Raw genomic sequence first — 26,408 nt, forward strand, 5'->3', positions numbered from 1 at the left:
GGCACACTCCATTAAGATTCCGCTCTAGTATTACACTCCATATACTTTGAACAGGTTGTTCTTAAGCCTTTGTCTGTGTGTTTGTTCCTGGCTACGTCTACAAACAGCCGCTCCTCTTGCAAATGAGCTTAGTGAAAACTCGTAAGTCGATTCGCGGGACGCGGATGTGATTGGAATGTGTCCAAACAAGTGTGGCGATATTTGATGTAGGAGTGGATGCGTTGACGAGTGCCTGCTTTATAATAGAAGCTCAGGAGACAATGCGCGGAGATTCATCCCCCCCTCCCCCAGTGTGGGATACGTGCAATCTAGTGACAGAGTGCTTGTTTTCTATACATAATACAGAGGATAAAACATGCAGGCAACTCTGCCGTCAGAGCACAGATGGGCTACCACTGTCATCAAATTATACATTTCAAATCTGGATGCAAGGCAGAAATAAAAGGAAAGCATTAGTGTCTTGGTGTATTCATTTCAACTAGTTTATTATATTTTTTTAAATGCAATACTGGTAGATGAATTGGCCCTAGTATGTGTGTGTGTGTGTAACACAGGAACCTTAGAGTGTAAGCTCTCTGGGGCAGGGACTGATGTGGTTGTGCAATATGTAAAGCATTGCTTAAATTGTTGATGCCATCTACATACTGTACCTGTAATAAATAAAATAACTAGTATAAGTACCTATGTGCTAATGTTTGTGTAATAACCAGGACCTTTTTTTCTCTCTCTGCCCCTGACCTACCTCTGAGCACCGTCCCTTGTCTCCGCCCCCTATCCGCCTAGTAGTACCGCTCCTTTTAGAGAATACAGTGGCAAGTATCGTTTTGCGGTGTTAGGTACTTTGTAAGGAATTGGGTAATGATAATAGACCCTGACCCCAGCATCATAAGATCCCCCCCAGCAACAATAGACCCTCCCCCCAGGAACAAAAGACACCCCTAGTGACAATATATCCCCCACCAGCAACAATAGATCTGCCCCAGCAACAATAGACCCCTGTTGGTAACAATTGGCAGACACCCCCCCCCCCTCAACAGTCGATCCCTTCCAACAACACCCCCCATAGCAACAAAAGATCCCCCACAAGCAAGAATAGATCCCCCTATAATAGTAGATCCCTCCAGCAACACTAAACTCCCCCAGCTACAATAGATCCCCAGCAGTCAGCATCAATAGACTCCCCCAGCACACCCCAGCCCCCTTTACCAGTGCATACATTCTGTGCTGGAGGTGCCAGAAATGCGTTCCCCCCGCATTCCTGCTGCAAAAAAGCTCTGGTAATACCCACAAAAACATATCCGTACACACGGGCAGAATGTTGGGAGACATTTGCCGGGCTAAAAAAAAAAAAAAATGCCCGCCATTCTGCCCATGTGTATGTCGGTCTGGCTTCTGTCAGACATGCACGCTGGAAAACCAGCAGCCAACTGACTTCCGATCAGCGCTCTCAGCCAATGGTAGAGTGCTGATCAGAGAGTTCTGGCGGGGGGCCGTCCCCCTGTCAGTATACAACAGCTCAGTGGGAGAGATCGCTGGATTAACCTCACATGGTTAGTACAGTGTCTCTGACCGGAGCTGTCAGGTTTTGCATGAAAAAAAAAGTAATAGTGTGTACCCCGCTTTAGACTGGAGGGACTGGGAGGGGAGTGCAGCCAAACCCTGCTGTAGGGCACTTGTATACACAGCAAACATGAGGACAGGAGGAGAGAGCATAGTGATGACCAATCAACAGGCTAGTTGTGTGTATTTGACCAAGTGGTGTGAACACATAGGTGTTCAGTAGGATTGAGGTCAACATTCTGTGCAGACCATTCAAGTTTATCTACATTAAACTCATCAAACCATGTCTTTATAGAGTTGGCTTTGTACACAGGGGCACAGTCATGCTGGAACAGAAAAGGTCCTTGACCAAACTGTTACCACAAAGCTGCACACACACACGTGTCTATATGTCCCTGAAGGCTGTAACATTAATAGTACCCTTTCATTGGAAACACCTGAATTTGGATGGGTCTCTACACATTTTTGGCATTATTGTAGGCATAATGATGAGGTTTCCATATACATTTGTTTGTCTAAACATGCTTGCCACAGCTCCTCTAGGTGCTTGTCCACTGGCCCATCACTCTAAAGAGCCAATAAGGAACTGCAAGAGGTAGGAGGGTGGTGGGCCAGCCTTTGACTTTGGTTAGAGTTGATATGTTCATATTAAAATGCTGTTCTCTTGACTGCCCAAGAAGTTAATACAAGGTACTTAAAGATGAACTTCATACCCCTATCTACCTTTTTTTTGCTGGGTTATCTACAAAAAACATACTCATATGCCTAGTAAATCCAGTAGTGTTCTGTAGGGATTTGCTGCTACAAACCCAGTCCTGTGGCACCATCTTCTGACATCATCAAGAGCCAGCTGTCTCTTCAGGGTTATTGAAGCTGACCCCCTGATGATGGGCATGTACCATGACATATCACCAGGGGGCCAGCTGCAGGAACCCAGAAGAGACAGTCAGTCCCCTAATGACGTGCATGTGAAACAACATTTCATTAGAGGTCAAGCTGCAAAATTCTTGATGAGACAGTTGGCCCCCTGATGATCGGCCACAGCGCATGCACTGTACAGTACCCTGAGGCCTCCTGAGATGTGTGACATGAGTATCCCAGGAGGCTGCAGGCAATGGAAAACGTGATTCTAGCCTAAGCAAGAATCCAGGAAGTGCCGGAAGGGTTTCCCGATAAAGGTTAAAAAAAAAAGTTCAACTGTGAGACAGAATGGGGGTAGGAATAAAATGATGGACAGTGGGTGAACAGGGTAAAGGTCTGCTTTAGAGTCAACTGATAGTACCTGTACTACAATCAAGGTGCTACTTAACAGAAAATTGTAACGAGGACAGGTTGCTTTACTAATTGACTGTCAGGAGAGCAGACCAACCCAGTGAGAGTTTTATGAGCCTGTGACCTGTGTGTAGCTCCTGCATTGTTCATCCCGCTATAAGGAAGAACTTAATTACCGCTGTACAATAACTACGCTCCACGGCACGTCTTTCCTCTGCCTGCACATGGAGTTGGGCTTTATGTCCATGGAAAAATAGATAAAGCAATAAGAGAATTATCAGAGCAAACACAGTAACTGACCCAGGCAGGATCATTAATAAGATAAATGCGGGCCTTTGTGCGCTATGCTTGTTGAAAGACTTGAAGAGTGGAATTGATAATCTCCTTACAAGAGAAAAAGAGCATGCTCTGTAGTTGTTTGGAAGCACTTTTGTTCTGCTTTCAATAAGCCCTGGCTTTTATCAATGTCTGTTTTTGTGGAAGAAAAAACACTTCTGTTATAAGGAAGAGGTGCTGAGGCTCATGCACATGGCTGTTGGTGTTAAAGAGCTAATTTTGCAGCAAATTGGAAGGCATAGATGACAGACCAGTGTTTCTCAACCTTTGTTAAATGATGGCACTATATATATACTGATAATTACTTTAACAAGCATCTGTATTTGACTGATATGATCCCCGGCCAGCCTGGCATCACCCCTTTCACTAACCCCCACTAACACTGACATGTACCCACCCCATCTATTCCTAACAGCGCTCCTGCCTTTTTACTGAGCCATCTGATGGCCAATCAGAGCCCTTATCCTATCCGCCACAGTGCTGCATGCAGGAATCATCTACTCACTGATTGGCTCTCTGCATGCCACTCACCCATTGGCAGAGTGGGCAGACGGGTGGGCCACTGCACAGCAGGGAAGTGTCATGCAGGACGAGTGTGTATTACTGGCAGCACCTGGTATTTACAATGTCCATTACCAACCAAGAAGGTTTTAAGGCATTTTTTTAAGGGTGATATTAATGATATTAACCCATTGTCTAAAAACTCAATCACCCATACCACGCGGACTATTTCAAACAGTCAGTAATTCTTACTGCCCTCTATAAAACTATCCACAGTAGATTGCTTATCAGAGGATGGTATAGCAGCCTCTGGAAGGTATTCAGGAGGCCGCCTCTTTTTTTTTTCTTTTTTTAATGCCAATTTTCCATTGCGGAACCGTGCCACAGCTGTGAGCCAAGCATTTTGGTGGTGCAACCCCATTGATCTCAGTGAGCAAGTTTGACAGGTGGTGCCACCTGTCAGACTCTACAACCCGAGTTAAAACTGCCACAGCCGCCTTTCCCGGCCATAACTGTTTCTGTACTTCTGTCAAACTTTGTCACTGCATTAAGCTTCCTGAAGTCGTTACAGAACCTCCAAGTGCCATCAGGTTTCGGGACTAACATGATGGGGCTAGACCAGTCACTATTGGATTCCTCAATGACATCTAGCTCCATCATCCTTTAACTTCATCACTGAGGTCCTTTCTTCTAGCTTCGGGAATTCGGTATGGTTTGAGCTTGACACGGACCCCACGTTCAGTAACAGGGATCAGAGGGGACTCAGTACCCTATGGCGTTACCGGAAGGGACCCCGCAGTTAATGCCAGTCTATGCTTCCAGGGCTTTAACAGGTTTATGGTGTAAATCTGTTTGGGCTTCCTTTTACCTGGTTGATATACTTTGTAATTGACCTCCCCAACTCTTTCAATTACTTTGAAGGGACCCTGCCACTTAGCCAGGAACTTGCTCTTGACGGTGGGAACTAACACCAGGACCCTGTCACCAGGTGAGAAAACACAGAGTTGAGCCCCCCTGTTGTATATTCTCTGTTGCGCTGCTTGGGCCTGCAGCAAGTGTTCTTTTACCATCAACATGGTTTCTGCAATCGTGTCCTTCATTTGAGCGATATGCTCAATAACACTTTTGTGGGTTGTCTTCTTCCCTTCCCAGGTTTCCTTAGCTATGTCTAATGCCGCGTACACACGGTCGGACTTTTCAGCTACAAAAGTCCGACAGCCTGTCCGACAGACTTTCGACGGACTTTCGACGGACTTGCGGCGGACTTTCTAACGAACAGACTTGCCTACACACGATCACACAAAAGTCCGTCAAATTCTTACGTGATGACGTACAGCGGACTAAAATAAGGAAGTTGATAGCCAGTAGCCAATAGCTGCCCTAGCGTGGGTTTTTGTCCGTCAGACTAGCATACAGACGAGCGGATTTTTCGACCGGACTCGAGTCCGTCGGAAAGATTTGAAGCATGTTTCAAATCTAAAGTCCGTCGGATTTGAGGCTGAAAAAGTCAGTTGAAAGTCCGGAGAAGCCCACACACGATCGGATTACCAGCCAGCTTTAGTCCGTCAGCGTCCGTTGGACTTTTGTAGACGAAAAGTCCGACCGTGTGTACGCGGCATTAGAGTCCCCAAGGGTGTCTCCCATAAAGCAACTCAAATGGAGAGTACCCCGTAGAGGTTTGGACAACCTCCCTGATGGCAAACATCAAGTATGAAATCACAAAGTCCCATTTTTTCCTTTTCTTGTCAACAACCTTTTTAAACATGCTCTTTAATGTTTTATTGAAGCATTCCACCAAGCCATCAGTTTCAGGGTGGTACACAGAGGCACAACTGTGTCACCTTAACCACTTAAGCCCTGGACCATTTGGCTGGCCAAAGACCAGAGCACTTTTTGCGATTCGGCACTGCGTCGCTTTAACTGACAATTGCGCGGTCGCGCGACGTGGCTCCAAAACAAAATTGATGTCTTTTTTTTCCCCACAAATCGAGCTTTCTTTTGGTGGTATTTGATCATCTCTGCGGTTTTTATTTTTTGCGCTATAAACAAAAAAATAGCGACAATTTTGAAAAAAACGCATTATTTTTTACTTTTTGCTATAATAAATATCCCCAAAAAATATGTAAACAAACATTTATTTTCCTCAGTTTAGGCTGATACGTATTCTCCTACATATTTTTGGTTAAAAAAAATTGCAATAAGCGTTTATTGATTGGTTTGCGCAAAAGTTATAGCATTTACAAAATAGGGGATAGTTTTATGGCATTTTTATAATTTTTTTTTTTTTATTAGTAATGGCGGCGATCAGCGAATTTTATCATGACTGCGACATTATGGCGGACAGATCGGACACTTTTGGCGCGATTTTGGGACCATTCACATTTATACAGTGATCAGTGCAATTAAAAATGCATTGATTACTGTGTAAATGTGACTGGCAGTGAAGGGGTTAACCACTACGTGGCGCTGTAGGGGTTTAGTGTGTCCTAGGGAATGATTCTAACTGTGGGGGGAGGGGCTGTGTGTGACACAACACTGATCACTGCTGATTACAGGGAGCTGTGATCAGTGACAGTGTCACTAGGCAGAACGGGGAAATGCTTGTTTACATTAGCATTTCCCCGTTCTTCCTCTCCGTGAGACGATCGTGGGTATCCCCGCGGACATTGAGTCCACGGGACCCGCGATCACGCTCATGAAGCTCCGGGCGGGCGCGCCCGCAAGCCGCCTCTTAAAGGGCAATGTACAGGTACGTATTTCTGCCTGTACGTGCCCTTCTCTCGCAGTATATCTGCGTGAGGTGGTCTGGAAGCGTTTAAATAACTTGCACAACTCCCTAGTTACTCGTGACATAAATGGAGTGCCCTGGTTTGTAAGGACTTCCTTAGGGATCCCAACACGACTGAACACCATGAAAAGCTCTTTAGCAATGTTCTTAGCAGATGCAGTGCGTAAGGGAACTGCCTTGGAGTAACGGGTAGCGCAATCCATGATTACAAGAATATGCTGATGACCCCGGGCAGACTTAGGGAGTGGGCCCACCAGGTCCTTTGCGACCCTCTCAAAGGGCACTTCAATAATGGGTAAGGGCACTAAAGGACTTCAGAAGTGGGGTAGTGGGGCTGACATTTGACACACAGGACAGGATTCACAATAATTCTCAATATCTTTCTGTATCCTGGGCCAGTAAACCTGTGCAACACCCTTTCTGTGGTTTTCTCAACCCCTAAATGACCTCCTAGCAAGTGCCTATGGGCAAGTTCCAACACCACCCAATTGTATGGCTCAGGGACCACCAACTGTTCAACAATTTCATCATTCTTTTTACTCTTTTTCCTCATTGCTGCTGAAATAAGGAAAACAGGGCCTGTCCCCTGGCTCGACAGGTACATCATTAATCACTACTACATTTTCCCAGGCCCTGGCAAGCATAAGATCTTTTCTCTGCTCGGTACCAAAATTTTCTTTGTGCACATTAAGGTCAGCAAACTCCAATGTAGCCTCAGAGTCAGCAGGCAGCCATCCACCTTTACTAGTTTTGGGGACTTCCACAGGCTCCTCCATTTCCCCCGCCATAACCGTAAAAGGAAAACCCGGAGAACCCTGAGAGGAGTCCCCTGAACCCATATTGTCGGTGCCGGCCAGGAGTTTTGGCTCTGCCACTGAGTCAGTTACTGCGACCGGGTCAGGATGATCCCAGAGTTCCCAAAACGTAGGGAAGTCCCTATCAATGATGGCTTCATGCACCAAGTGGGGCACAAGTCCGACCGGATGGGCCACTGTACCTAAGTCAGTTTTAAAGTTAACAGTGGCTGTAGGATACCTACAGGTATCCCCATGTACACAGATCTCAGCAACTTTTTTGCATGAAAATTCAGTTTCAACCACCTCAGCTTTAACCAGAGTCACTAGACTTCCAGAGTCCAGCAATGCCATAATAGGTTTATCATTGACAGTCATTTGGCACATGTGTTTTCCTACACTTGGTGCTGCAGCACATGAAACAGCAGCAAACATAGAATGCCTTCTATAAGATACATCACACTGCATAGGTTCATCTGTCAAGGGACAGTTTGCTGCAACATGTCCCAGTTCCTGGCAACGGAAACACCTGATGTTGCCCCAGTTTGATTTGCTGATAGGCAGTGGCTGCCCTTGTTTGGGATGCCAAACTTTAGCCTTGGCACCAAAAATCCTCCCCCCATCTCCTTGCCATTCTTACCACCCACTTCTCCTGGAACAGTCTTACCGGTTGCCTGGGAAGACCGTGGCTTTGGGTGGAAAGTCTGTGTGGCTGTAGGGGTGGTGACCAGGCTCTCTGCAGCAAAGTACTCTCCACGAGCTCCACCAGGTTGTTTGCCAACTTGGGGTCTCCTTGACTCACCCACTTCTGCAGGGGAACTGGTAGTGACCTCAGGAATCGGTTCATGACCACACGCTCCACTATTTGTGGCCCAGACAGGGACTCCGGCTGTAGCCATTTCCGCACCAGGTGAATTAGGTCGAACATCTGCGATCTTGGGGGCCTCTCCTCTTGGAAGAACCATCTGTGGACCCGCTGTGCTTGAACTGCCAAGGTGACACGAGCCATGCCAAGATTTCCTGCTTGACCTTTTCATAGTCTCCTGCTTCTGCCGACTCCAGATCATAGTAGGCCTTCTGCGATTCTCCAGACAGCAAGGGGGCAACCAGTCCTGCCCACTGGGTTTTGGGCCAACCTTCCCTCTTTAAACGTTAGCTGAAAGGATCATAATCTGCAGTCATCTTGGAAAGAAATCGACCCACATGGATGACTGAGGGCTTGTCTCCAACATCATTAATTTTAGCAGGTGACCACTGTGCTACCATCTCCACAACCTTAGTCAGGGTTTTCCTTTTGCCTCAGTGGTTAGCTGTTCAAACAGCCTCTGCATAGTTGCCAACATTGTAAAAAAAAATTTAGGGACACTTTTTTGGCTGTGGGTGGAGTCACATTATAATTAGGGGGCGGGGCATGCATTAGGCATGACAGAAAAAACTAAAAATGCTTTGTCTGCCGTAAAGTGGGCATGGTTTACATGAAATCATGGGCGTTTAACAATTAGCACATAAAGATACTCCAAACACCTGGTGTTAGCACTTCAATCATCCCGGCACCATGGTTGTTATGGTGTCAGGATGATTGAAGCACATTTTTTCTTTATTACATTGTAATATAAAATGAAATCATTCAACTCACCAGAATCAGTGGGAGCCCTGAGTGTGTCACCTGCCACCGTTGTCTGCCACCAGATGCCATCAGGAGCCCCCAGCAGAGTCCGTCCTTACATCAGGTGCCCCCAGCGGAGTCCATCCTTAAATCAGGTGCCCCCAGCGGAGCCCGTCCTTACATCAGGTGCCCCCAGCAGAGTCCGTCCTTACATCAGATGCCCCCAGCGGAGCCCGTCCTTACATCACGTGCCCCCAGCGGAATCCGTCCTTACATCAGGTGCCCCCAGCAGAGTCTGTCCTTACATCAGGTGTCCCCAGCAGAGTCCGTGCTTACATCAGGTGCCCCCATCAGCAGAGCCTTCCTCACATCTGTGTCCCCAGCAGCGGAGCCCCTCCTTACATCTGTGTTCCCAGCAGCAGAGTCCTCCTTACATCTGTGTCCCCATCAGCAAAGCCCCTCCTTACATCTGGTGTCCCCATCAGCAGAGCCCTCCTTACATCTGGTGTCCCCATCAGTGGAGCCCCTCCTTACATCTGGTGTCCCCATCAGCAGAGCCCACCTTACATCTGTGTCCCCATCAGCAGAGTCCTCCTTACATATGGTGTACCCATCAGCAGAGTCCTTCTTACATATGGTGTCCCCATCAGTCCTCCTTATATGTGGTGTCCCCATTAGTCCTCCTTACATGTGGTGTTCCCATCAGTCCTCCTTACATGTGGTGTCCCCATCAGTCCTCTTTACATGTGGTGTCCCCATCAGTCCTTCTTACATCTGGTGTCCCCATCAGTCCTCCTTACATGCCCGTGGTGTCCCCATCAGTCCTCCTTACATCTGGTGTCCCCATCAGCGGAGTCCTCCTCACATCAGCGTCCATCCCCAGCAGCAGAGCCGGTGTTGTAAAAAATCTCTTGACCTATGCAGAAGCTCGACTGCGTCACTTCCGGTGCAGCTCCGTCACTCATACAGCTGTTGGCAAGGCTTTACCGCGAATGCGCGACTTCACTGCCCTTAATCGCGCATGCGCAGGAGCTATCGAGGAAAATTATGGTCTCGAACGGGCGGGCGTAGGCGGAGAGATGGTTAGAACGTCAGCACCAGCCCCACCCACCCCACCAACCATGTCCATGGTCGAGAAAAAGGATGGACTTGATCGGGTGGGCAGAGGCGGAAAGTTGGTGTGAGGGGGAGATAGAGCGGAGCTTGGAGAGGGGGGCGGGCCCCCCATGCATAGCACTGTCTATGGACATTGTTCTGCCATAAAACGCATCCACTGTGTCCATCTGCCACTTTGTCCATCAAACGCAGCCACTGTGCCCATCAAACGCAACCACTGTGCCCTTAAAATGCATCCACTGTGCCCATCTGCCACTGTGCCCATCAAACGCAGCCACTGTGCCCATCTGCCACTTTGCCCATCAAAGGCTGCCAATGTGCCCATCTGCCACTTTGCCCATCAAACGCAGCCCCTCCCACCAACTCTCCGCCTCTGCCCGCCTGCTCAAGTCCATAATTTTTCTCGACCATGGACATGGTTAGTGGGGTGGGGTGGGCGGGGCTATTGCTGGTGCTGACGTTCTAACCATCTCTCTGGCTCCGCCTCCACCCACCCGCCCGCTCGAGACCATCATTTTCATAGACTGCGGATAGCTCTCGCGCATGCACGATTAAGGGCAGAGGAGTCGCGCATGCGCGGTAAAGCCCCGCCAACAGCTGTATGAGTGAAGGAGCTGCACCGCGATCTTCTGCATAGGTTGAGAGATTTTTTTACAACACCTGGTTTCTCGTGTGTTCAGTGGAAAGGGGAGGGGCCTCCCCTCTCCACTGAACACAAGGGGATTAGTCCCATCTTCATGTAGCCCGCTGGCTATTTTTGCTATAACATTCCCAATTTTCCCAGGACAAAAAGCAAAATCCTGGGAATTTAATCGGGATGAGCTCAGATTGGGACAAGGGTCCCAAAATCGGGATTGTCCCGGGAAAATCAGGACTGTTGGCAAGTATGCCTCTGCAATTGCTCCTGTATAATAGCGTTAGTTTGCTGTTGTACAGTGTTGGATAACACCATTTGTTTGAGGATTTCCTCCATGTTTAGTCACTTTAGGTACTGGCCCTTTAAGTAGTAACTTACTACTGCTGGTCGCATCCTCCACCATATGTAACCTGGGGGACAGGTAGCAGGTACGAAGCTCCCTGGGATAAGCAGTCTTTCAGGCACAGATTCCAAATCCAGTGAGGTAGTGACAAACAGTGTGGTGTTTATTTGTGATATGTACAAGTCTATATACAGGTGCTGTACAGTGTTCCAAAAACGAATAGGAGCAAAAAATAGCCAAACAAAAACCTAGCCATGTCTCGGCACTAACTATACAATATTTACAGGTCCTAACTACCAGGCTGAGCAAGCCTACAGCTTGTCAGCTTTCACATTCACAGCTTAATAGCTTTTACCAAGCTGTTACTCTCTAGACAGAAATTTTCCGAGGTTCCCAGGCCAAGAGCACTGGCTGCCTGTCTCAGGTGAGTTTAAATTAGCCCAGGGGAGAGGACCAAGACCATTGATCAGTGATCCCTGAACGTGTATGAGAGGAGCCTAGGAGACATATAAACCCCGAGCAGGAGTTTTCACAGCTCTCTCTGGGATGCTCTGCTACAATATATACTGTATATATATATATATATATATATATATATATATATATATATATATATACAGAAACTTTTAAACTTTTTGAAGACCTCTCATATACTGTGTGAATACTTCTGTGGAAGCTGTGAGCACTTAGGTTGGATTCAAAGCCTAATCCCCCAAGAATTGTCATATCATAACTAATCCATATGTAGGCACACACGGTGGAAGGAGGTAAAGGAAAATACTTTCAATGACAATCGTCACTAGAGCAGGTGCCCCCCAGTGGAAGATTTCCTCAAATTAAAATGTTGGATATTGCATCCCTACCTTTCCTAGTGACACTGACAATAGTCACCAGAACAAATAGATGTGGGAATCTCCCCAATGGGGATAAAGACAGCATTAAAAACTTGACATTTCCACATTCGATCCAAAAACGAAAGAAATATGTTTTGGCTTTAGGTATGCTTTAATTGTTCAGATGGCACAGAACTAATGGTATTTTTACATCACTGATATATGCCTTGCCTTGGAAACAAAAATAGTTTTTTTGGTTAACTTTATTTATTTATTTAAATCTACAAGTTCACAAACTATTTTTTTTTTTTAGCATTTGTGTTGACTGTGCAAAATACTGTTTAATACAACTACTTCCATGACAGTCTGCTCGCTTGTCAACAGCTTCTGTCTTATTGAAAACCCAGAGAGCTCTGTATAAGCTAGTGCCTCTTTTAGTGGTTTTGGTTTATAAAATGTTTTACCAAAAAATGAATGCTTTCATTGCATGCCATGTTGAGCTTGCCTCAATCACCAGAGGAAGCACCATTGATTGGCTGTTCTATACCATGAGATTATACTATAGAAAAGTCCAGAGCTGGTCTAATTGTTTGCCTTACTTTAGAAGCTCGTTATATTAGCTCATTTGGGTTCTGTTGTCAGAGGTCACCCTGAACCAAATAAAATGTCAATATTGCATCTCCTGTTATTGTGTAAATCAAATACATTGATGTTTTCTGCTTCAATAGTGATTCAATTTCCATTTAAATGGAAAGAGATGAATGGTCATAGAGAAACAACATTATTTTTCTAATAAATACGGTAGTTATTTTTGAGTCATATTTGTAAAACAGACTTTCGTGTTCAAATCAATCCCCCCAGCCTTTTTAGCAAAAGCTTAGCATTCATTATTTTTTTTTAATTACTTTTTTTCTTTTTTCCCTACTGGATCCACCCCACTATCATTCTCACTTAGGCAAGAATGACATTACAATTCAATTCCTGAATTCTTCTGGGATACTAAGGATCAGGGGCGGACTGACCATTGAGCCACTCGGGCACTGCCCGAGGGCCCTGGGCCACTAGGGGGCCCCATCAGGGTTGCCAGCCTCAGTAAAACCAGGGACAGTATATATATAAATCTGTGTTTTTTTTACATCTGTCTGTGTACACTGTGTGTACATGTATGTGTATACTGTGTGATTGTATACTGTGTGTGTGTATACTGTGTGGCCCCATAATCTCTGATTGCCTGGGGGCCCCATAATCTCCTATTGCCCGGGGGCCCCATGAGTTACCAGTCCGCCCCTGCTAAGGATACTAAAGAACGTTTGTCACTCTGCTCCCTCTTCCTATTTGCATGTTTCTTGTATTGCAACACATCAGATTGGCTCCTTTTGCTGCTTCTCTCTCCCCCAGTGTGAGCTTGGCTGTCCAAGGAAGGGCAAAAGGCTGATACCAAGTCAAATTCAAAGCTTTAAGCCCAGTACAAACTGCAACCCGCTGGGCTGAACGAAAAAAAAAGAACAAACAGATCGCCGTACCAACACAAGCGATGTTAGAGTGGTGAGCTGCTCGGTTGTGCTATTGTATTCTTATGGGAGGACTTAGCCGACTACCAGAATACACTGATCAGCGCTTGTAGCCATTGGCAGATGCTGGTTTTCCAGCGGTTCCCTTTTGACAAAAGACAGTTGTTATCATAGGCGTGTGCACAGGGTGTGCTGGGTGTGCCTAGGCACACCCTAATCACCCCATGTGCATTTGCATTATCCAGGAGCAGCACCAGGTGGGTGGTTGGGGGTGCCAGTGGCCATTGTAAATGCCCCATTATATTAAAATCTAGGTTCAACTTTAGGAACACGTTACACCCGTATTTAGGGTGTATCGTAATATGCTCCCAATCAACTGCCTCCAGCCACAAGCGCCAGCAGGTGGTGTTCATGTGTGTTTGAGCTTTGGGGTGCACACCCTAATGCAATAGGCTGCGCACACCTATGGTTGTTATACCAGGTTCCGTCAGACAGACTGCTGTACCAGCCGATTTTCAGACAGTGTGTACCTAGCTGTACACTGCTTTGTGTTCATAGAAAAAAACAATCCATGTAAGGATGCATTATTGAATACCGAGCCTGCCTGGAGTCCTGGATTCTTAGCTTTGAGTGTCACTCTTCATTCTGCTTTCTCCAGGATTTTCTATTTCAATGTTCTTATTAAAGTTTTAAGTAAAACGGCATAACAATACAGTCGTAGACCTTTGATGGTAAATTTAGGTAAATCTCGCAACGCAGGCGAGACACAATGGAAAAAACAGTTGTGACCATAGTAGATACAGCAAACTTATAAGGGTTCAAATAGGCCATCAAAAATCAACCGGAGATGATTAAATAAATACTAAGGAACGGTGACCTGAATCTAAAAAGGCATGGATCAGATAAGCTGGAGCCAGATATCTTCTCCATTCAGCTATGAAGGATGACAGGAACAGAACCAACACAACCCTTCATGAATATTAAGGAATTGTTGTCACATCAAAGGGATAGGAAAAAAGAGAGGGACAAGGAAAAGTAGGACCAGAAGAGACACCAGCTCTAACAAAAACTGTTTAGGAAGGGAATTATACAGTATATAGCTAATCCACAGTTTCCAAATCCACTCAAACCCTCTAGAAGTGTCACGTAATATGCTTACCATGTTTTCATCGATCATTATCCACAAAAGTTTGCGTTTCATCAAAATTAAATCCACTACTGGGATTTTCCAAGTGGTTACAATGGCGAATTTAGCCGCTAGGAACACAAAATACACTATACTGTCAAAAGTATTGGGATACCTGCCTTTACACACACATGAACTTTAATGGCATCCCAGTCTTAGTCTGTAGGGTTCAATATTGGGGTGGCCCACCCTTTGCAGCTATAACAGCTTCAACTCTTCTGGGAAGGCAGTCCACAAGGTTTAGGAGTGTGTCTATGGGAATGTTTGACCATTCTTCCAGAAGTGCATTTGTGAGGTCAGGCACTGATGTTGGACAAGAAGGCCTGGCTCGCAGTCTCGGCTCTAATTCATCTGAAAGGTGTTCTATTGGGTTGAGGTCAGGACTCTGTGCAGGCCAGTCAAGTTCTTCCACCCCAAACTCCCTTATCCAGGTCTTTATGGACCTTACTATGTGCACTGGTCTAAATCATTTGATGGAGGGGGGATTATGGTGTGGGGTTGTGTTTCAGGGGTTGGGCTTGGCCCCTTAGTTCCAGTGAAGGAAACTCTTAAAGGGGCAGCATACCAAGACATTTTGGACAATTTCATGTTCGCAATTTGTGGGAACAGTTTGGGGATGGCCCCTTCTTGTTCCAACATGACTGCGCACAAGTGCACAAATCAAGGTCCATAAAGACATGGATGAACGAGTTTGGGGTGGGAAAACTTGACTGTCCTACATACAGTCCTGACCTCAACCTGATAGAACACCTTTGGGATGAATTAGAGCAAAGACTGCGAGCCAGGCCTTCTTATCCAACATCAGTGCCTAAACTCACAAATGCGCTTCTGGAAGAATGGTCAAACATTCACATAGATACACTCCTAAACCTTGTGGACAGCCTTCCCAGAGGAGTTGAAGCTGTCAAAGCTGCAAAGGGTGGGCCAACGCAATATTGAACCCTACGGACTAAGGCTGGGATGCTATTAAAGTTCATGTGCGTGTAAAGGCAGGTGTCCCAATACTTTTGACAATCTAGTGTATATCAATGTGTATGTAGATCTGTGAACCCCTTCTATGGGTTCGTTAAGCAGCACCACTCTGGGGTTTTTAATGGGATTAATCATGGTCATCGTATGGATCAGGGGGTGAGCTTGTATCCAGAACCATCTAACCTTAGGGCAAGTCCACCACGTGTGGTACATCGTTCCCTCCCGCCCACATCCCCAGAAAGAGAGCGAGGAGATGCCAGGGTACATTTTTGGCATATGGTCATGAACTAGTTGTGTCTCCAGGATTTTATTGCTGTCTCCCACTGTCCCACTGAGAAGATTAACAGTGGTTATCCGGACAGAAAGTAATGGGAAGTCCAACTTTTTAAAGAACAGACATGACATCAGTTCCAGTGGGGACATTGGTTCCGGTGACAGCTGTCTAAGAGAGGACGTCCCCTCACTTGGGAGAGATTTCTTCTGTGTTGCTGGAACAGGAAGTGAAGGGAAATCTCCCCATCATAACACAACCATTAAAAAGCAAACAATTGAAAAAGGAAAGTAAAAGATAAAAAAAAAATAAACATAAAAATGATGAAATATTTTTTTTTAAAAATGCCAAGTCTTTTAAAGTGCTACGCTCCATTTTCTGATAGATACCTAAAAAGAAACCTATGCCAACTGTTCAATCCACATGGCACCTGGGGAATGTTTTTCTGGCGCTCTGTGCCAGATGTTCCTGTGCACCGGTCTAATGACTTTCCATACATTAACCGAAGAATCTCTCATACCTGTGAATACATTGTATTGCTGAAATACATTGGCGAATGACTCATCTTCAGCTATATCCACCACCGCGCCCAGCAGAAAATTACAGCGCCGGCTTTTCTTATATCTTCACTTTGAAAAACAACGTGAAAACATATTAGTGAAAGTGGAAAGGTAGGCTGAGCTGATTACCCACTGCCTGGAACCGTCTGCAGATCACAGGGGGGACACGGTATTGGTGTGTGACAAAAGTGAGGAGTAGTCGGGGACATTGTGGATGCTACGCAGGAAAGAAAAGCGTGACAACGGGACACTGGGCAGGGGGAAACATTCCCTTGGTGACAATGAGGAGCTCTGACAAATGAATCTACTTTAATGAAAAAGAATCATTATATAGATTTAGACGCCTACTTCCACTTTGAGGCCCCTGCTGATATTCGTCTGCATTTTTGTCTTTGTTGTAGTCTCCTGATATTTTCTTTTTTTTTTTTAACGCATTAGTCCATCATTCAGAAATAAAAATCCTTTAGTACTCCTCCCTTGATTGCGAGCAGACCCTGTCTTCAGCATCATCTTTCTGTGTTTGTTTTCAGGAATTATACATGCGTTATTAACCCCTTTACAACAGCGTAGGCATATATGCGGTGGTAGAGCAGGTGGGCCTTAACACGCAGCTGACACATATATGTATTGCTGTCCTATTCTGGGGCGTGCTCCATTAGTGCCCCCCCGGAACCATGTGAAAGACCTGTCACCAATGATGTCAGCATTTCGCCGCCAATCACAATGCGGCAAGGTTTAGAAGCCCCGCCTATCAGCTCCAGGTGTCACAGCCCTTTTAACCACTGGCTTACCGGACACTTAAACCCCCTTTCTGCCCAGACCAATTTTCAGCTTTCAGCGCTGTCACTCTTTGAATGACAATTGCGCAGGCATGCTACAGTTTACCCAAATGAAATTTTTATCATTTTTTTCACACAGATAGAGCTTTCTTTTGGTGGTATTTAATTACTGCTGGGTTTTTTTTATTTTTTGCTAAACAAAACAAAAAGGGACCGAAATTTTGAAAAAAAAACAAAACTGTTTCATGGTTTGTTATACAATTTTGAAAACATGTAATTTTTATCCTTCACTGATGTGCGCTGATGAGGCTGCACTGATGGGCACTAATAGGCTGCGCTGATGGGCACTGATGGGCGGCACTGATAGGCACTGATAAGGTGGCACTGATGAGGCACCACTGATAGGTGGCACTGAGAGGTGGCACCGATGGGTGGCACTGATGGTTGGCACTGAAGGGCACTGATAGGTGGCACTGATAAGCAGCACTGATAGGTGGCACTGATAAGCGGCACTGATAGGTGGCACTGATGGGCACTGATGGGGTGGCACTGATGGGCACTTGTAGGTGACACTGATAGGCAGCACTGATCTGTGGCACTGATTATTAGACACTGCTGGGCATTGATTGGCAGCACTGGTGGGCATTGATGGGTGGCACTGTGGGCACTGGTAGGTGGCACTGTGGGCACTGGTAGGTGGCACTCATGGGTACTGATAGGTGGAACTGGTAGGTGGCACAGTGGGCACTGGCAGGTGACACTGGTGGGCACAGCCGCAGCTTTCTGAGCGAGGGACTGATGTCCCTCTGACAGAAGCCAGTGATCGGCTTTTTTTTCCCCTCATGCTGACAGCGTGAAGAAAAAAAAAATACAGATTACCGAGCTTCTGCTTACATCACGTGATCAGCCGTCATTGGCTGACATCTGATCACGTGGTAAGGGGCCGGGATCGACCCCTTACTCGGTCCTGTGATCAGCCGAGTCTCATAGACTCGGCGATCACAGAGCACACCGCGTGCGACCCGCAGACTGCGCCTGCTCGGGAGGATGTCCATGGAGTGTTCCTCTTTTCTTAACAAATATCCATTGTTATGTGGATTTACGCTATGTGGAACTTTTGTTTCATTTCTGGCCACATCTTGTGAGCGGGAAAGAATTGATCTACCCCCCTCTGAGTTTTCCTTCTTTGTTGGGAGCCATTTGAATGACAGTGTGACCATCATCCATTGGTGCCATTAGTTGCAGACGTCGATGTCTGTTGTATTGGTGCGGTTTCACCACAAGCCCTGATGACTCAGTAGGCATATGCCTTGTTGAGTCCAGTAGCTCTGGTAAGCCTTCCATATGTTGGTGATGGTTTTGCGTCTATCATTCACTTTTCACAATTGCTTTTCCACTGATGTCCTAAGGAGGCTATCCACTTATCAGGATCCGTAGCATATTCCAGCTGCCACCCGTGGACTATTCCACGTTGTGGACTTTTTTAAGTATATATATACATATACTTACATACATATATACATATATTTGCACGTTTATTAGGAGTATATAAAGTTTATGTTCATACATTTTTTCACTCTTAAATATATTTTTTACTTTTTTGCCACCACACAGCCTTATCTCACATGACCGTTTTCACATAGCGCTGCACTTGTACCCATTATCTTAAATTGCAATAGTCTTTTGCTGTGCCGTCTGCTGAGTCAATCTTTTTTCAGATGACAGCATGGTATTTTCCACTTTTACAGGGAAAATGGCTAATTGGGCCCAATTTGGGCATTTTCACTTAGGGGTGTACTCACTTTTGTTGCCAGCGGTTTAGACATTAATGGCTGTGTGTTGAGTTATTTTGAGTGAACAGCAAATTTACACTATTATACAAGCTGTACACTCACTACTTTACATTGTAGCAAAGTGTCATTTCTTCAGTGTTGTCACATGAAAAGATAGAATAAAAAAATCCAAAAATGTGAGGGGTGTACTCACTTTTGTGAGATACTGTATATATACAGTCTATCTATCTATCTATCTATCTATCTATCTATCTATCTATCTATCTATCTATCTATCTATCTATATTTCAACATAATGCCAGCAATAAAACTGCATGTCCACAATCTTTAAAAAATGTATTCATCTTCAATGTTGCTTTACATTTGGCCAGACCTTTAGCTTTTAGGCCCTGTTCACAGCTGAGCGTTTTGTCATCTGTAGCAAAACACCTGTCTTTCTAAATAGTCCATGAGATACTTTTAGGCAGGTTAGAGGCAGATTAGCCCCATAGACATCACTGGGAACGCCTGAAAAAGGCTCAACATGCTCAACAGCAGTTCTCCACCCCTAATCTCCTCCCCCTAGTGCTTTCTATTGGCTAAAATAAAAAAAAACATTTGAATACACATGAAAAAAACGCTTGTGATACACTTAAAAATGCTCTCAAATAAAAATGCCTAAAAATCTCTCTGCTCAGATGTGATGTGATGTGATGTGGGCCTTAAAGGATGAGTAGATGCTTTGATTAGACATAAGATGTGTTCTTTGGGATAAAAGTGTTGAGGAACACAGTAGTGATCGTCCAAGAAACTTCAGCCTGGCCTATCAAATTTCAGGCTTGTTCAGGGAGCATCAGCCAGTGTTATGTGGGGCATACAAATGTACGACTTTAAAGAACCATGGTGGACCCACAAATCTACAAACCTTCTAGGGTCATATCGGTCTTAAAAATGTACAAAAACGTACAAACCTTCCAAAATCATGGGGGTCCTGCAGACATACAAACTTTCAAAAGTCACAGTGGGCCTGCAAATGTACAAACTTTCAAGGGTCATGGAAGTCCTGCAAAACATACAAACTTTCTAGAGTCGTGGTGGTCCTAAAAACATACATATCTTCCAGAGTCATTGGGGTCCTACAAACATACTGTACAAAACTTTCAGGGTGATTGTGGTCCTACAGAAATATTAACTTTTAAGGGTCATGGAAGTCCTACAAACATACCAACCTTCCAAAGTCACTGGGGTCCACCAAATTTACAAACTTTCCAGGGTGATGGTGATCCTACAAACATACAAACTTTTAAGAGTTATGTTGTTCATACAACCTTAAAAACTTTTCAGGGTTATGCTGGTCCTACAACCAGATAATCTTTTCAGGGTCATAGAAGACCAATAAATGTACAAACTTTCCTGGCTTATGGCAGTCCTACAAACATATACATTTCTCAGGGTCATGTTGGTCATAAAACCAGATAAACTTTTCAGGGTTATGTTGGTCCTACAACCATACAAACTTTTCAGGGTCGTGTTGGTCCTACAACCATATAAACTTTTCAGGGTCATGGAAGACCAACAAATGTACAAACTTTCCTGGCTTATGGTGGTCCTACAAACGTACTAATTTTTTAGGGTCTTGGGAGTCTTACAAACATGGCAACTTTTGCCAATCTGACTGCAATCACCAGGATCAAGCAAACATTAGCCAATGCCTCTAGGCACCTTTAATATCATGTGGTATGACTGTCTTTCCTTTAGAACTTCAAGGAAATGGCATCTTGTAAAAAATTATAAGGGAGGAGACACTGGGTTTCTATACTGCTATGGTAAATGTCCATTGATTAACTTCATTTTTTGATGTTCCAGTACAGAAGCACAGCTGTATTTAAATCACATACCAGCCAATTATTTCTCATAGCGCATGTTCAAAGTGAAGAGACACTACACAAGAAAATAATTTTAACACAGCGCAATATTAAACTTGTGAAATTACCAAAGATAAGGATTGCTGGATTTTGCAAAGAAATTCTAATAGCTTCGCTACCAGCCAGGATTAAAGTGTTATGGAATGTTTTATGTCATTTATGAATGTTTTATGTGTTTTTTTATATATGTTCAAAAACAGTAAAGTAATTCCCCGAAAACTACCAGCAACTGCAGCCTTCATCTTGGGTTTTATTTGTGTATTCTGCATTGCATTGAAAACTTATGTATTTTTACTGCTTTATAATTAGCATTCTAAAAATAGGGTTATTACAGTAGGACTTGCCACTAGCAACTGAGAACAGTTACAAATTCTGTCAGGATTTCATTTATTTCTGTGTCCCTATTGGGGAGATTTTTCCCTGCTTTCTGATCTTGGTGACACAGTACAAAAAATAGGAGGAGTGGATGTCACTGGGACAGGAAGGCATAGAAAGGAATTGATACGTTGTCTGAAGTTTTACCCCTTCCTCATTTGTTTTTGTCCTTGTTCCTTTAGGCAAAAAAATTGTCCAAAAATTGTATACAAGCCAGCGTGTGGATGAAGGCTGCCTTTTAGTTGCAAAAAACCTCAGGCTTTCATTGTACACCATTACAACCTTCTAGCTGCCGGCGTCCTAACAACCAATGGCATCATCAGTTGATATCCCAAACTCCTCCTCCATGCACACTATCTAACACAATGGGGGTGTAATATTACATGTAGATTAATGGTGGCTTCACCTCCCTTTTATTCTAAGACATTTCTGCCTGTGACTGGCAGAAATCCGCCCACACCATGTTATCATTAAAAATAATAAAGATTCAATTTCAAATATACATTTCTATGACAATTTAGAATAGTTTATTGATATTATTTTTTTTATTTTTACTCTGTATTCCAAAAGAAGCAAATGACTAGAAGCTCCTCCTGCTTATGTTTCCCTGCAGACAGGCTGGGAGAGAGCTGGGTCATGTGACAGCTGTATATCAATTAGAAAAAAGGTACCTACATTTTTTTAAATTAAAATAATTACAGTGCCATCATCGACATACAGAAATAGAAGGGACAGTGTCAATGAAACAGTGTGTGTTTAGTATCAGTTTAAGTGTAGTTTGTAATCCTGTACTATAGTCCATAATTAAGTGAGCATAGTATATATATATATATATATATATATATATATATATATATATATATATATATATATATATATATATTGTAGAGATTCAGCCTGGGGCAGGGTTAAGAAGGGGTTATTTGAGGAGGGCAGGTACTTACCCTTCAGAACTGCTTATTGCCATCTGGGCGTTAAGTGGCAAAGGGAGAGCGGTTTGACTAGGAGTGAGAGACACAGCAGCACGCTGTATAAAAAGATCCTTTGCTGGATTGTGTACCTGCTGGGGTGTCGTTTCTTTTTTTCGACTTACCTTTTGCTGAATAAAGCTACTTTTATTTTTATCGGACTGTCTCTGAGCCGGCTGTTCACTCCTCTGATCCCTTACACTCCTTCTCTCTTTCTCTCTCTCTCTCTCTCTCTCTCTCTCTATATATATATACACACACACACACAATGAAAGCCGTGTTTGCTCATTACATTGGCAGGCTCTACTTACTCCTTTATATATGCACAAGTGAAAGTCTCATCAACGTAACTAAAGTAACTTTTTTTTAAAAAAGCAGGACCAGGCAGAAGAAAAATGCTTATACTAATTTTTCCACCACCTGTATCTCTGATATTGCCTCCCTGTTAATTGTGACACATTTTTGGGTGCATTGAATGGCTATCACCCTCTGCATGTTCTGGTTCATCCCATTAGCCTATACATAGCTACAGTACATGGTACTGATGGATGGGTCAGTGGAAGGAACTACAATGGATCCTAGAATCCAGCCTTCCTGGAAGTGAAATGGGAAGATTTTTCATACCGCCATAGCTCTGGAACAGAATAGGTGATGGTATAAGTGGGCATAAACAGGTTTTGCTTTTGAAAGAAAAAAACAAAGACTTTAACCCGAGAACAGAGTCGCTTTAGGGTAATCTTGCTATAGTAACTCAAAATCTACAAATTAGTTTCTTGTTTTAAAGACTATTGATAGAGAGTGTGAATTCCCTATGTGCCTGTCTTTATGTAGCCTGAATCTGTCTGAATTAATTACAATGGGTTCTAAGTCTGCTCAGCCGTTATCTAATCAGGTCTTTAGATATTTCTCCCAGAGGATTGACAATGGTAATCATTTTGATATGATGAAAAGAAAGAAGCGGGCCACATGGTTTTTTATTGAACACTTGGAATGGGGAATACTCTCAAAGCTTGTATGTTCAATGATTTAGATATATTTATTGGAGTCATTATTGTCAATGATGCCTTTTTACTAAGCTTGACTATTTATTTGTCTGGCAGGTCACCAAGATGCTGGCAGTTGTGGTCATCTTGTTTGCCCTCCTTTGGATGCCCTACCGTACCTTGGTGGTGGTGAATTCCTTCATGGATCCGGCCTATCTCAATGTCTGGTTCTTGCTCTTCTGTCGATTGTGCATCTACCTAAACAGTGCCATCAACCCCATCATTTACAACCTCATGTCTCAGAAGTTTAGAGCAGCCTTCAAGAACCTCTGCAAATGTGACCCGAAAAGGACAGAAAAGGCCACCAAATACAATGTCCCTGTCTACTACAGTGTCATGAAAGACTGTTCGCACGACAGTCCTGACCATGACCTCACCATCCAGGAGGAACTCAATGGCTTTCCGACTAAAAAAGTTAACTTTACAGAGAAGTGCATAGATACTACCAACTCCTACAGTGTGGCATAATAATATCTGTAACTGTATATGATTATGAGTATTTTCACCACCATATTTTGAAAGCAGTGTTGTAAAGTTAAAGTGGACCTGTCTTTCAAGGTGGCAGCTGTCATTTTCCTAACTGCAACAAATTTGAATCTGTTTTTCATGTATTGGGAACTCCTCTTACCCTTTAAAATTCCAAGGAAAGAATTCCATCTTTTTAATCTTCTGGGATGTTCTGAATAGATTGCAAAATAGAAAGAGAACAAAAAAAAATCTAAATCTTCCCCCCTAGATCCGACGAAAAAAAAATGTCTGTAGTCCCACTTTATGAACTTGTGAGGTTTCATTTACTTTGGGCCTAATTTAATCACAGTGAGTGGAAAAAACTGTGTTGTTTGATCTATCCATTTTTGGACACAGAATATAAAATGCAATCTTATTCACTGATATTAACAATATTTAATTATGAGTCCCAACAATGTAAGCAGCTCCCAGAGAACTGATAAGCTGCATGCCAAATGATAAAATTAATAAAAAAATGGCTGCCTAAGCGACAAGTCCACTTTAAATGATAAGAATTGTAAATATCAACAGATGAGCTTATAACTATTTGGTTGTGCCAAATTTCTACCTGTTCCGCCTGTTCTTTAATGTGTTTTTTATTGACAGGGTATCACTTCAAGTGCTTATATGTATTTAAAGTTCAGCTCTAACCACAATTGATATTTCAGTTTTGCATGGGCAAGTTAAGTTGTGTTCCCATGGGTCCCAGTAATGATATTGCACCTTTTGAATCCCCAGTTTGATGCAATTGCTGCAGCTATTATAAACCAAGCATTAGTAGGATGGATTCCTGATGGTGTTGAAGTAATGTAGAGCTACAAACATTTGGGAGAAGCAGATAGCAGGTGGAGAGTCAATGTCCCACAAGGAGGTTTGGTCAGCCGGGTCAAACATATAAGATGCCGGTAGTTGCTTCAAAACACCATTGCTCACTCAAATCTCACAATATCAGTCTTGGTTAAACCAGTCTATAATGAAGGATGAACTTCGCAGACAAGCTTGCATTTTACAGTTTTTTAAGGTTCTTCATGCCCAGAATTGTGATCTTCACTCCAGATGTGAAGCATAATTGGCTAGCGTAGGTTTAAAAGTGGATCCAGAGTCTAGATACATCAACAGCTACCTCCAGGAGCTTAATCCTGCTTCAGCTTCCCAACTGATTATTGCTTTCAGGTCTAAAATTACGACAGAGGGTGCAGTGTGTGAGCAGGCAGAGGCCATGACTGGCTGCCCAGGCAAAAGGGAGTCAATAAGAGATCATAGTTCCCACCCTGCTCGCATACTGAACCTAGAAGCAGCGATCTGCTAATACAAAAATGTAATTCTTCTGTATGATTGGGTCTCATGTATCAAACTGCCAGTGCTGACTTTATTGTAATATAACTGACCAACAGGTTCAAAAATTTACATCATAAGAGCCATTTTCAGGCACACATTTGAATTGGATTTGGAAGCGGTGGACCGGTAAAGAAACATATATACATCCATCCTATAGTGGTGTTCCCACCTCCCACAACCCCACCAAACACCATTTTACCTCCCTTCCTGGTGTTGTTTGCAATATAGGGTGGACTGAGCACCAACTGGTAAAAATTTGCTTTCTGGTCATATTACATTGCTAAATTTAAACCCTAAGTGGTGCTGTGCAGTCTGTAATGGTACTCTCTAGAAAAAATGCAGGATGCAGAGAGAAGAAATACACTACAATTAAGGTTTTCCTGAATGCCATTATTCTAGTACAGTACAACTGAATATACAAAAAATACTGTATGTGAAAGAGTCACTAATAGGAGTCTCAAATATGCATTTAAAAGTGACATTTGACATTTCTTGAAAGTTAAGCTTAATATGTTTCTGGATGTGAAGTCTTGAATTGTACTTTGACTCTTCAATTCATGTGGTGACAAGCTCATTCCGGAGAAGGCGCCTTACTTGTAGCATGGCCCTGGAATATTTAGTACCTACGGACGGTTTCCCAACCTATTGAAAATGGTAGCCATGGAAGGATAGTTGAGGATGGCTTAGGGGAACCCCAATGTTACTCAGTGGGTTTTAATTTTAAAACCAGGAAAAGATGGTAATGAGTGTTCATCATATAGACCAATCTCACTAATTAATGACTACAAAATTTTGGCAAAAATCTTAGCGGAAAGACTGAAGACAATCATATTATCCATTATACATAATGACCAGACAGGCTTCATGCTAGGGAAATCAACTTTGATAAATATTAGAAGAACACAGTTAATGATACAACTGAGGGAGTTTGCTCCTCGGTCAAGTGCCCTGGCAGCACTGGATACTCAGTAGAGTGGCCATTTTTGCAGATCTCCTTGAGGAAATTTTGATTCGGAGAGGTCTTTAGGAAATGGATAAAGATACTATATGGATCCCCAGGTTCAAGTCTTCTGGTAAATGGACTATTGTCGGCCCCTATTAGATTGCATTGAGAAACGAGGCAGGGGCGTCCCCTATCCCCATATCTGTTTGATGTGGTAATAGAGATTCTTGCTTTGAAATTCAGGCAATCAAGGCTTTATAGGGGTATTACTATTGGAGGAAGGACAGAACATGTAGGGATACGAGCAGACGACATTATTTTATATATGGAAGATACAAAGAGTACATTAGGAAAAGCAATGCGAATAATAGATCATTTTGGGGACTACTCAGGCTTTAGAATTAACTGGAAGAAGTCTGTATTGATCCCTCTAAAACAAGATCTAGAAGAGGACAGGTCCCATTCGCCTCTT

At 43.8% G+C, this 26,408-nt stretch overlaps 1 protein-coding gene across 1 annotated transcript in view; it reads left to right on the forward strand.

The window, feature by feature from the left end:
* The window catches only part of LOC141114110 (thyrotropin-releasing hormone receptor-like), a 116,696-nt gene extending 92,841 nt beyond the window's left edge, over window positions 1–23,855 (forward strand). Inside the window, exon 3 of the mRNA XM_073607591.1 lies at window positions 23,206–23,855. Coding sequence (XP_073463692.1) covers window positions 23,206–23,616 — 411 coding nt within the window. The 3' untranslated portion in view covers window positions 23,617–23,855. The remainder of the gene's footprint in view (window positions 1–23,205) is intronic.
* Window positions 23,856–26,408: the final 2,553 nt, after the last annotated feature.

This window comes from Aquarana catesbeiana, linkage group LG12, assembly GCF_042186555.1.
Source record: "Aquarana catesbeiana isolate 2022-GZ linkage group LG12, ASM4218655v1, whole genome shotgun sequence".
NCBI classification, from domain to species: Eukaryota; Metazoa; Chordata; class Amphibia; order Anura; family Ranidae; genus Aquarana; species Aquarana catesbeiana.